The sequence below is a fragment of the Mytilus edulis genome, chromosome 9 (genome assembly GCF_963676685.1).
Source record: "Mytilus edulis chromosome 9, xbMytEdul2.2, whole genome shotgun sequence".
Classification (NCBI taxonomy): domain Eukaryota; kingdom Metazoa; phylum Mollusca; class Bivalvia; order Mytilida; family Mytilidae; genus Mytilus; species Mytilus edulis.
The window spans coordinates 21809115-21822273 of NC_092352.1; the positions used below are offsets into that span (position 1 = coordinate 21809115).

Genomic DNA, 13159 nt, shown 5'->3' on the forward strand with positions numbered 1-13159 from the left:
CCCTTGAAAACTCTATTTATCTATAATTATCAACTAATCATAAAACTATTCTCTTCTATGTTAACCTTGAAGAGCTGGTACATACCTAACATCCCCAATCATTGGGTGATTAGGTGCAATAGCTTTTAGACCATCTTTTAAACATTTGCCTACTGATTTTGCACTTGATTGTAACTTCTCATTCTGTATAACATCTAAAACAGCTAAACCTATAGAACATGCAACTGGGTTTCCTCCAAACTGAAAGTCAAATAAAATAATTATAATAAACCTATGAAACATGCAACTGGGTTTCCTCCAAACTGAAAGTCAAATAAAATAATTATAATAAACCTATGAAACACGCAACTGGGTTTCCTCCAAACTGAAAGTCAAATAAAATAATTATAATAAACCTATGAAACACACAACTGGGTTTCCTCCAAACTGAAAGTCAAATAAAATAATTATAATAAACCTATGAAACACGCAACTGGGTTTCCACCAAACTGAAAGTCAAATAAAATAATTATAATAAACCTATGAAACACGCAACTGGGTTTCCACCAAACTGAAAGTCAAATAAAATTGTTATACATTTAGCATTTTCTCTAAACTAAAAGAATAGATTTCCTTTATCATGTAAGAAAAACTCCAACTGGTTTGTCAAATTTACATTTAAAAAAATTATATGCACATGTTCAACTTAAAATATTTAAAGCTCTGTGGTAAGTGTGATATTTAAAGCTCTGTGGTAAGTGTGATATTTAAAGCTCTGTGGTAAGTGTGATATTGAACTGATTCTCCTTTTATAACAGGTTGTGATATCATTTACAGTTAAAATACTTTTATAAGATATATCTAAAATAATTGTACAGGCCTAATGAACACCTGTATTGACTTGTGATGAAACCCTAAACACCTGGTTTGGTGTCAGCCTTGTATAATATACAAGGCTGACACCAAACCACATGATTGTTAATTAATGTATGTAATAACAATGATAGTTGTAATGATTTTATGGTTCTGATCCTGCCTGGAATTAAATGTATATGATTTTTATAGCATGAAGATAATAACATCTGTCTGAACTTTTTTTTTAATGTTTTATTTTAGTTTATAAAAATGTTTTTCTGTTACAAATCATGATGTATTGTTTTATGTGTACATGTTATGCTGCCCATCAAGGGCCCTTGATTGAAATGATAAATATTCTTCTTCTTTTATACAGACACAATTGTAGTAAAAGTTGGCACAGCCATCAATCCGTTCAATTGTTCTCATCAAAACTTGAAATAATTTCAGATTGTCATACATACTTGTAGACCTTTAGACAAAAAGCAAAGAAAGTTTTACTGTGGAAGGATTTTCTTTCCCATTTATCTATGATAGAATAAAATTACATTATTTCTGGTAAAAGAAATATTATAAACTTGAACATTGGGTACTCACAGTATTAGTGTAATCACTGAGATTATCAGCTATTTCTTTGGAAGTGATAACCATAGCCATTGGAAACCCATTGCCTAGAGGCTTCCCTACCACTAAAATGTCTGGAACTACATCTAAAAATAGAACAATATAAAATGTCATTAAAAATTAACAGTGTCTGCAAGTGTCTTATTTCCAGTTTAATTGAAAAATAAGCCAAAGGCTAAGAGTTGATATCAAACAATATACAATTCTTACTTGTTATGATACCTATAATTACAAAACTAAGTTACCGTAATTAAAACCTGATGAACCATGAAAAGTTAAACCAAGGTGACCTACTTCAAAAGTCCAATAAAAATAAGGTTACGAGCAAATGAGAGAAAATTATGTGATCTTTTGTTTGAAAAACTGAATCAACAACAACAAAAAAATACTACAAAGGAAGTCATATAAAGCTACAACACTCTTTCATATCAATACAGTTGGCCCATTATTCTTGGTATCTGAGATACTCACCTTATTACCAACCCTTAATGGGAGTCAATAAAACACCAAAAGGAGGTCAAGGTTAGATGACCCCTTCTAGATAGACAGACCTCACAATGAATCAAGATAACTAATACCTGTAATAATTAAAAAAAATATATGATCAAAAAAATATATGATCACAAAAAGTTAAATGTGAACCACTGAACCATGAAATGTAAGTCCATATCAGGAACTTGTGTCTGTCTGGTTTATTTCCTGCATACTTTAATTTTAGGATCTTTTTGTAAATGACTAATAGCCAATAATATCTGATTTTTTAATTGTTATCTTATTAAAACTCAATGTGATTCATTGAACCATTAAAATGAAGTCAAAATTGAGTGTCAATCCACTAATAGATAGGATTGTATCTGAAACATAAAAAAAACAATCGAGAGACCAAATATATTTAATCCATAGCTAATATCTGAAAATAAAAAAAAACATTACTTAAAGTTATCCTGTACATAAGTTTAAAACTTGAACCATGATCTTAAAATACTTTTCACAACAATCACTAATTGCAGTCAATGCACTACATTATACCTTGTGATTGGAAAGCCCAGAAATGATCTCCAGTTCTTCCTAATCCTGTGTTAACCTCGTCTATTATGCATAGCCCTCCTGCTTCATGTACAGCTCTGTAAACAATAAATATTAAGAATATCAGTCCAAATATTCATAACTTTAAAAGTGTTTTTTATAACCAGTATATAATGATAGAATTTTTAATTTACTAAAGACAGGATTTTTTTATATTTACAAATGATAGGTGTTTTTATTATTTATTATTAAATGTTGGAAAATAAAAAAATATATATATCTATGAGGCTAGTATTACATGTATATGTTATCAAGATTCATAGCAGTTATAAAACATATACAAACTTATTGATAGGTATGCACAAAGTTTAAATTATAATTTCTTCTCCAAAACTTTCTACAAAATATACTTTAAATTATTTACATGAAGGTGTTGCTCATATAGAAAATCATTGTGTTAAATTATATATTTGGTTCTTGCATATAATATATGTTTGCAGATCCTTAGACTATATAATAATTGAAAAAAATCTACCAAAATAATAAAGTTTGCACTCCCCAACATATTTCTCAATTATTTGCATGAAGGTGTTTTGTGTTAAATTATATATTTGGATCTTGCATGTTATCTTTATTTGCAGATTCAAAGACTATCAAATAATTGACAAAAATCTATGTATTTTTTTTCTTCAAAAAACAACATTTAGAAGGGCTTTTTTGCTGACATGTTTTTGACAATATTGATTGAACACTACCTGTTTTTTTTTATTTTGTATTCCCTCAACTAAATAATATATAAAACTAGAGGCTCTCAAGAGCCTGTGTCGCTCACCTGTTAATGTGTTTACTGATGTCGGCCATCTTTGTTGGTAGGCGGGGTCATTAGACACTCTTTTTAAAAATAGATACCCTAGTATTATGATTGTGGCCAAGTTTGGTTAAATTTGGCCAAGTAGTTTTAGAAAAGATTTTTATACAAGTTACAAAAATGAGGAAAAGTTGTTTAATATTGACTCTAAAGGGCAATAACTCCTTAGGGGGTCCTCTAACAATTTTGATAATGCTGACTTATTTGTAGATCTTACTTTGCTGAACATTATTGCTGTTTACAGTTTATCTCTATCTATAATAGTATTCAAGATAATAACCAAAAACTGCAAAATTTTCTTAAAATAACCAATTTAAGGGCAGCAACCCAACAACAGGTTGTCCGATTCAACTGAAAATTTGTGAGGGGATATATCTTATTCTGATGGACATTAAAATCTTGAAAGATTTGCCCTAAATGTCTTGGTTTCAAAGATATAAAGCAAAAACTGCATTTTACCACTATGTTCTAATTTTAGCCATGTCGGCCATTTTGTTTGGTAGGCTGGGTCATCGGACACATTTTTTAAACTATAAACCACAATGATAATTGTCGCCAAGTTTGATTAAATTTGGCAAAGTAGTTTTAGAGAAGAAGATTTTTAGAAAAGTTACAACCAGATGCTCCGCAGGGCGTAGCTTTATACGACCGCAGAGGTTGAACCCTGAACGGTTAGGGCAAGTATGGACACAACATTCAAGCTGGATTCAGCTCTAAATTTGGATTGTGATTAAATAGTTGACACAGCATAGGTTTCTGACACAGAATGAATGTGTTCTAATGAACTTAAAATTTTTGTTTCTCTTAGAGCAATTCACTATGCTGTTGAATATTAATCCTCTCAAAAAAATGTTTGAAGAAATTTTCTTTTTTATTTATGAAATTTCAAATGAGAAAAATTGAACCCAATTTTTTTAATCACATCCCCCTTTCCCTTATTCCAAAACTAATCTCAATTAAAATTTCTAATGGAGTTTGCAACAATAACTACTCATTTAAATACATCATAAAATATTAAGATGTAAAAAAACTGCTTGTTATCACTGAATGGTAAAGATTATTTTAATTTATCAGTTGGTAGTAAAAAGTGAATATACATTGTATATTGTATATAACAAAGATTTAAGTTGATTCTGGACAAAGAAAGATAACTCCAATTAAAAAAAATCTTGCTATTGCACAATATTTTGCAATTAGATATTTCTTGCTTACTATTCTGGACAAAGAAAGATAACTCTAATTAAAAAAAAATTTGATATTTCACAATATTGTGCAATTAGATATTTCTTGCCATTGCGCAATACTGTGCAATTGAAAAGACTTGCTATTGCACAATACTTAATATAATAATTTTAGATCCTGATTTGGACCAACTTGAAAACTGGGCCCATAATAAACCAGATGCTCCGCAGGGCGTAGCTTTATACGATTGCAGAGGTTGAACCCTGAACGGTTAGGGCAAGTATGGACACAACATTCAAGCTGGATTCAGCTCTAAATTTGGATTGTGATTAAATAGTTGACACAGCATAGGTTTCTGACACAGAATGAATGTGTTCTAATGAACTTAAAATTTTTGTTTCTCTTAGAGCAATTCACTATGCTGTTGAATATTAATCCTCTCAAAAAAATGTTTGAAGAAATTTTCATTTTTATTTATGAAATTTCAAATGAGAAAAATTGAACCCATTTTTTTTAATCACATCCCCCTTTCCCTTATTCCAAAACTAATCTCAATTAAAATTTCTAATGGAGTTTGCAACAATAACTACTCATTTAAATACATCATAAAATATTAAGATGTAAAAAAACTGCTTGTTATCACTGAATGGTAAAGATTATTTTAATTTATCAGTTGGTAGTAAAAAGTGAATATACATTGTATATTGTATATAACAAAGATTTAAGTTGATTCTGGACAAAGAAAGATAACTCCAATTAAAAAAAAATCTTGCTATTGCACAATATTTTGCAATTAGATATTTCTTGCTTACTATTCTGGACAAAGAAAGATAACTCTAATTAAAAAAAAAATTGCTATTTCACAATATTGTGCAATTAGATATTTCTTGCCATTGCGCAATACTGTGCAATTGAAAAGACTTGCTATTGCACAATACTTAATATAATAATTTTAGATCCTGATTTGGACCAACTTGAAAACTGGGCCCATAATAAAAAATCTAAGTACATTTTTGGATTCAGCATATCAAAGAACTTCAAGATTTCAATTTTTGTTAAAATCAGACTAAGTTTAATTTTGGACCCTTTGGACTTTAGTGTAGACCAATTTGAAAACAGGACCAAAAATGAAGAATCTACATACACAGTTAGATTTGGTATATCAAAGAACCCCATTTATTCAATTTTTGATGAAATCAAACAAAGTTTAATTTTGGACCCCGATTTGGACCAACTTGAAAACTGGGCCAATAATCAAGAATCTAAGTACATTTTTAGATTCAGCATATCAAAGAACCTAACTGATTCATTTTTTGTCAAAATCAAACTAAGTTTAATTTTGGACCCTTTGGACCTTAATGTAGACCAATTTGAAAACGGGACCAAAAGTTAAGAATCTACATACACAGTCATGACAGTTAGATTCAGCATATCAAAGAACCCCAATTATTCAATTTTGATGAAATCAAACAAAAGTTTAATTTTGGACCCTTTGGGCCCCTTATTATGTTGGGACCAAAACTCCCAAAATCAAACCCAACCTTTCTTTTATGGTCATAAACCTTGTGTTTAAATTTCATAGATTTCTATTTACTTATACTAACGTTATGGTGCGAAAACCAAGAAAAATGCTTATTTGGGTCCCTTTTTGGCCCATAATTCCTAAACTGTTGGGACCTAAACTCCCAAAATCAATACCAACCTTCCTTTTGTAGTCATTAACATTGTGTTTAAATTTCATTGATTTCTATTTACTTAAACTAATGTTATTGTGCGAAAACCAAGAATAATGCTTATTTGGGCCCTTTTTTGGCCCCTAATTCCTAAACTGTTGAGACCAAAACTCCCAAAATCAATCCCAACCGTTCTTTTGTGGTCATAAACCTTGTGTCAAAATTTCATAGATTTCTATTAACTTAAACTAAAGTTATAGTGCGAAAACCAAGAAAATGCTTATTTGGGCCCTTTTTGGCCCCTAATTCCTAAAATGTTGGGACCAAAACTCCCAAAATCAATACCAACCTTCCTTTTGTGGTCATAAACCTTGTGTTAAAATTTCATAGATTTCCATTCACTGTTACTAAAGTTAGAGTGCGAAAACTAAAAGTATTCGGACGCCGGACGACGACGACGACGACGATGACGACGACGCCGACGCCAACGTGATAGCAATATACGACGAAAATTTTTTCAAAATTTGCGGTCGTATAAAAAATGATGAAAAGTTGTTAAAAATTGACTATAAAGGGCAATAACTCCTTAAGGGGTCGACTGGCAATTTTGGTCATGTTGACTTATTTGTAGGTCTTACTCTGCTGAACATTATTGCTGTTTACAGTTTATCTCTATCTATAATAGTATTCAAGATAATAACCAAAAACTGCAAAATTTCCTTAAAATAACCATTTCAGGGGCAGCAACCCAACAACAGGTTGTCCAATTCATCTGAAAATTTCAGGGCAGATAGATCTTCACCTTATAAACAATTTTACCCCATGTCAGATTTGCTCTAAATGCTTTGGTTTTTGAGTTATAAGCCAAAAACTGCATTTTACCCCTATGTTCTATTTTTAGCCATGGCGGCCATCTTGGTTGGTTTGATGGGTCACGCCACACATTTTTTAAACTAGATATCCCAAGGATGATTGTGGCCAAGTTTGGTAAAATTTGGCCCAGTAGTTTCAGAGGAGAAGATTTTTGTAAAAGTTTACGGACGACGGACGCCAAGTGATGAGAAAAGCTCACTTGACCTTTCAGGTCAGGTGAGCTAAAAACTTACCTGAAAGTCTGACTGAGAAAATGAGGAGGATATTCAACAACTCCAGCTGTCACCATCATTGGTTCACACAAAAATGCAGCTATCTATGTACACAAATGTATAAGAAAAGAAATTAAGATGATGATATATTGGCGTGTAACATTCAATGGCAAATATTACCTACATATCGGGTCAAAGCATGTTAATGTTATCCTGCTTTGTAACAGATGGGCAGCTGAGTAAGATTTTTAACATGCCAGTTTAAAAGGAACCAGTTAACAGAAAAAGTCAACTTTCTAAACACATTATCCTGACTCCCAAGCTTACCAGTCTCATTTCCTACTCCTAAATGTTATTTACTGAGGGAAAAGTAGCAAATACCAATTTTCCTTTCTTTTATTTGAATTAGCTGGGGATTGAACCTACAACCTCTCACATTGTGAGCACACTCATACGTTAATACTGAGGGGGTTGGGATTGAACCTACAACCTCTCACACGGTTAGCACACTCCTACGTTAACACTGAGGGGGTTGGGATTGAACCTACAACCTCTCACACTGTTAGCACACTCCTACGTTAACACCGAGGGGGTTGGGATTGAACCTATAACCTCTCACACTGTGAGCACACTTCTACGTTAACACTGAGGTGGTTGAAAATTCAGAATCCTTCAGTGAAATAAGAATCTTATGAAATTAAAACATCATAAGACTATCCAAAATAGTAACATATAAATAAGAAAAAACTGTTAAAGAAAGGTAGATTTGAAGTTATCCCAATGAAATGGCATTAAGAATCGTTTTACATTCAATCAAAAACCAGAACTACTGTACTACATAATGAAAATTGTCATAATCAAACTTTATTTGCATACATTCAGCCACGAGAAAGAACATCTCAAAATTTGAAAAGGATCAACTTAGTAGATTCTTAAGTAATTGGATCAAATAGCTTAGAGCTGTACATCAGCTAATCAGCCTTACTTAACCAAATTGATAATCAGTTTATCCATCAGAAAACCTAGTTTAAATTTTTGTGAACCAAGTATATTTGCTTTTAAATCTAAGATGGGTGTTGTTTTAATAGATATCATAATTTCAGTATTTTCTATTCAAACCGTACACAAATATGACAAACAATTAATTAGCAGGTACATAAGATCAGGTAGATGTTGCTTATAAAGGCTTGTACAGATAGTAAGGTTAGTTACTGATCCTATCTTGATACCTATGCTTTTAGTCCTTAGTCCAAAACAAGAACACAAACTCACAAAGTAGTAATTGATTTAATATCAAATAACGTAAATTTATATATTCGAGTTTACTCAAACGTTTATACATGCTTACTTTTCTCTTTTTCTCACAAAAAAGTACACAAAATACTACATTTGTATTTGATTTGATATCAAATAATGTAAATTAATATATCAAAGTTTACTCAAACACTAATCATTGTTAATGTATGCTTACTTTTCTCTTTTTTTCCTGTGCAGATTGAATGATATTTCTGGCTTCATTAGCATACAACAAACCAGGATTAACAGAGTCCTCTCTGTATTTACCTCTGTAGGTATCAGGAAATGGTACCTGTTAAAATATAGATTTACATAAAACATTTATGCATGATTTTTTAACCATAAAAAATATAGACCGAATTTGAATATTTGAATATTTTCTCAAAAATTGGCGTTGTTTATGGATAAATAGATTGTTTCATTTGCAAATTCAGGAAAGAATCACAAATATTTCCAACTTTGTATGGTTTCAGAGGAGTTGCTGCACAGTAGAAATATAGATTTTTACCTGGTGTAATGACATTACTAAATTAATCATTTAACCAGATGCTCCCAGGTGCAGCTTTATACAACCGCAGAGGTCCAACCCTGAACAGTTTGGGCAAGTATGGACACAACATTCAAGCTTGATACAGCTCTGAATTTGGATTGTGATTAAATAGTTGACACAGCATAGGTTTCTGACACAGAATGAATGTGGTCTAATGAACTGAAAATTTTTGCTTTTGAGCAATACACTATGCTGTTGAATATAAATACCCTAAAAAAAAATATTTGAAGTAAAATTCTTTTTAATTTCTGAAATCTCAAATGAGAAAAATTTTACCCCCACCCCTCCCCATTTTTCCCCTCTCCCAATCCCTTTTTCCAAAAATAATTTCAATTCAATACAAAGTGTGTTTACCCCTTTCATTGATTTAATGTTAGTAGCAGTATGTACTGTAGGTTTTTATGGCTTTATGAGATGTGGAGAATTTACTGTCTTGAAAGCCAACCAATTTGACCCATCTGTTAATTTATGTATTGAAGATATTGTTTTGCATAAAGATATGATAATTTTGAAACTGAAACAGTCTAAAACATACCCTTTCAGGAAGGGTATAGATATGTCCTTTTAAAATCTTAGTTAAATATTTACAAGTTAGAGAGAGTCTTAAACAAAATCTCCCATCTGATCCACTTTTTATCTCACAAAGTTCTTTGGCCTTAGAAAGAAATTATTTCATTAACTGTATAAAACAAGTACTTAGTATATCTGGCTTCAATACTGATCACTACAATGGTCACAGCCTACGCATAGGAGCTGCTACAACTGCAGGAAAAGCACATATTGAAGACCATTTGGTCAAAACATTAGGACGCTGGTCCTCTGATAGTTACTGCAGGTATATAAGAGTGTCATCTACTTCAATTAAATATGCACAAGATAAGGAAAATATTAACATGAACATTATAATGTTTTTAGATTGTAGATCTACACAATCATGTACATAGGTTTTTCGATTGTTATTTTTTTATATATTTTTTTTTTCTTTTTCTCATGACTTAATTGAAGGTGAATAAATCTTAATCCTAAATCCTTGGGGGCACTCAGCTGTTCCATCTGAGTTTTTGGACCTTGATGGAATTTTATCACTGGTTATTTCTAAAATTTCATTCATCCCCAAGCATTTCGGGGGAAAATTTTATCAAATTTATTCCAGCGCCAGTTTGATAGACTCCTGCTACTCTACTAGCACATGGGCTATCCCCATGCAGACCTTGCACACACCGGCTGCAGATGAGACGCCTAGTCTCATCACCTAAGTGGAGAACCCTCGCTTCACATTCCCCGGCTGGCGTATTGTCGGGCAGGCAGGTTCTTCCTCACACTGGAGGTTGCAAGCTGACTTGCTCAGGCAGGAAATCAAAATTGTCTTGTATGCTGAGTGTTTCCCTAAGGCCAAAACCAGATAGATTAATTGTTTTTTATAATTCTAATATATCTTTCTGCTTTAAGCCAGTATGATTTGCTAAGACCATGTTTTTGGTTTACACACAGATATCACTTATGTTACATTTGGTATTGTTTTTCAGAGCTGGTATTTGCTCAATTACAAGGATCAGATTTGGACATTAATTGAGATTTGCTCTATTATGAGAGTTTTACTTTGAGTAAGTGTAGTGTCAGGACTCAGTTATACAAACAGAAGAAAAATTTTACCTGAAAAGTTACACCTGTTAAAATATAAGTTGATGTGATCATTAAACATTTCATCTTATCAATGGAAGGCTTGCATATTGATGCCTTGATCTTTGGAAAAGGTAATAAAAATTATGTCTCTAGAAATTTAGTAAGCCTGCCACTGGTGACCTGGAATGTTTTGATCACTGACACTAGAGGCATAGACAAGGAGTATTGGCAAACCACTCACTCCAACAACTATACTAATAATACAACATCATACTAAAAGTACAGAAACAGTATTCCACTTTATGAAACTCAATAAATATACAACATTACACTGAGAAAAATATATATGAGACTACAGAAAAGAATTACAATATGAGACAACAGAATAAATGAGAAAAATTTTACCCCCACCCCTCCCCATTTTCCCCCCTCTCCCAATCCCTTATTCCAAAAATAATTTCAATTCAAATTTCTAATTAGTTGGCAACAATAACTACTCATTAAAATACATCATAAAGTATTGAAATACAAAATAACCTAAAGTCATGCTTAAAATTAATATTAATTAACAGCAACTTCTAAAAATAAATTTACAGCTACACATCACTTCCTTTAACATAATGTTCAAGCAGTGTAAGTGAGGTAATTAATTAATCAAACATATATATAACAGTATTCTTTAAATTTTAATTGGAATTGGATAACCTCCTTACCATTACTTTTAAATTGTCTAAATTGTCCCTAATTCCAAAATGATTTGATCCATTACCCCCCGATAACCATCCCTTTGTAGAGTGATTTATACACTTAAACCCAAGTTATTGACTGAAAACTACAAAAATACTTATTTGGGCCCCTTTTTTGGCCACTCACTTATTGAAAACTCCATTCCTGCCTATCCTTTGTAGTAAGAAACTGTGCAGTATAATTTTAGAGAGATCTATAAACTTAAACACAAATTATTGTCAGTAAACTAGAAAAATGCTTCTTTTTGGCCCTTTTTTGGCCCCTTTTTCCTAAATGTTCAAGGATATTAACCCCAAACTGACACCAAGCCTTTCCTTCATTATATGGAACCTTGTGGTACAATGTCAGAGAGATCTATACAGTTAAACATAAGTTATTGTCCTGAAACTTAAAAAAATGCTTATTTTTGGCCCCTTTTTGGCCCTTTTAAATTCCTAGACCGTTTGCCCCATAACTCTTAAAATAAATTCCATCCTTCTACTTAATGGTAAGAACATTGTGGTACAATTTCAGAGTAATTAAAATACTTTTACCCAACTGATTGTCCTGAAACTAGATAAATGTCTGTTTTGGGCCCCTTTTGGCCCCTAATTCCTGAACCGATGGAACCATAACCCCCAAAATCAATCCCAACCTTTCTTTTGTGGTTATAAACATTGTGTTAAAATCTTATTGATTTCTATTTACTAAATACTAAAGTTATTATCCAGAAACCATCCGTCTCGGATGACGCTGACGACAACGTGATACCAATATACGACCACAAAAAAAATTGAGGTCGTATAAAAATAATTATTTATAAAGAAAGGTTTAAACCTCATTCCAAACAACTTATTTTAAAGGAATTAGATCCTTAAAAATCTGCCAAGACATGAGGGGCAAAATGAACACATCTTTTAAAGTCCTGACATAAAAAAAACATTTAGAGCATTTTAATATTTTATTGCATTTTATATGTGAAGTTTTAATACATACAACATGGACCCAATCTTTTTTCTCCAGCCCTAATTTCTGCCATTTAAATGGACTGAGATCAGCTATCACAGAGACATTTCCATGGAAGGCACTACAAAAAAATAGTTTTTATTGTGAACATATTTGAATATTCCTGTCATTATTAATGGACAATTGAGTGTTTGGTAGAGTTATAATCTAATTTATATACATTGTTTCATTAAAGTTAACTCCACTGCTTTCTATTAATACATATGCTTTTGTGATGCAACAAATATATAAAGTGTTATTTTCATTGTCCAGCGTGAATTTTGTTTACAAATTAGAAGGTATTGAAATATTCAGTTGATAAAGTAAAAATCTAACAGTTGGTGAGAAATTTATAAACAGTTTGCTATCTTGCCAGTTTAGAAGTTTTTTCTTCTTTCATTATGTTTTAACTCCTTTCTTTTAAAAAAAATGTCTTTACTTATGAAATATGGTTATGAAATTAATGCTATTTCAACGATAACAAATATTAAATTTTCATTTTATGATGTTTACCAGATTCTACTTACTGATCAATAACCATTACATCATGATTTCCAGTATAGGATCGACACAACCTTACTGCTAAATCATTGGCTTCAGATCTAAAACATACTATTATAACTATACAGCAATTTTTATCATGCTGGAATATAAGGGCATCTTGGAA

At 31.7% G+C, this 13159-nt stretch overlaps 1 protein-coding gene across 2 annotated transcripts in view; it reads right to left on the minus strand.

Moving 5' to 3' along the window:
• LOC139487796 (5-phosphohydroxy-L-lysine phospho-lyase-like) overlaps positions 1 to 13159 on the minus strand; it is a 33906-nt gene that overhangs the window by 6489 nt on the left and 14258 nt on the right. For both annotated transcript variants that reach the window (XM_071272898.1, XM_071272897.1), the window contains exons 4-10: positions 13020 to 13094; positions 12484 to 12574; positions 8764 to 8880; positions 7314 to 7396; positions 2488 to 2582; positions 1432 to 1544; positions 86 to 240 (exon numbers count right to left, since the gene is read on the minus strand). In XM_071272898.1, coding sequence (XP_071128999.1) covers positions 86 to 240; positions 1432 to 1544; positions 2488 to 2582; positions 7314 to 7396; positions 8764 to 8880; positions 12484 to 12574; positions 13020 to 13094 — 729 coding nt within the window. The remainder of the gene's footprint in view (positions 1 to 85; positions 241 to 1431; positions 1545 to 2487; positions 2583 to 7313; positions 7397 to 8763; positions 8881 to 12483; positions 12575 to 13019; positions 13095 to 13159) is intronic.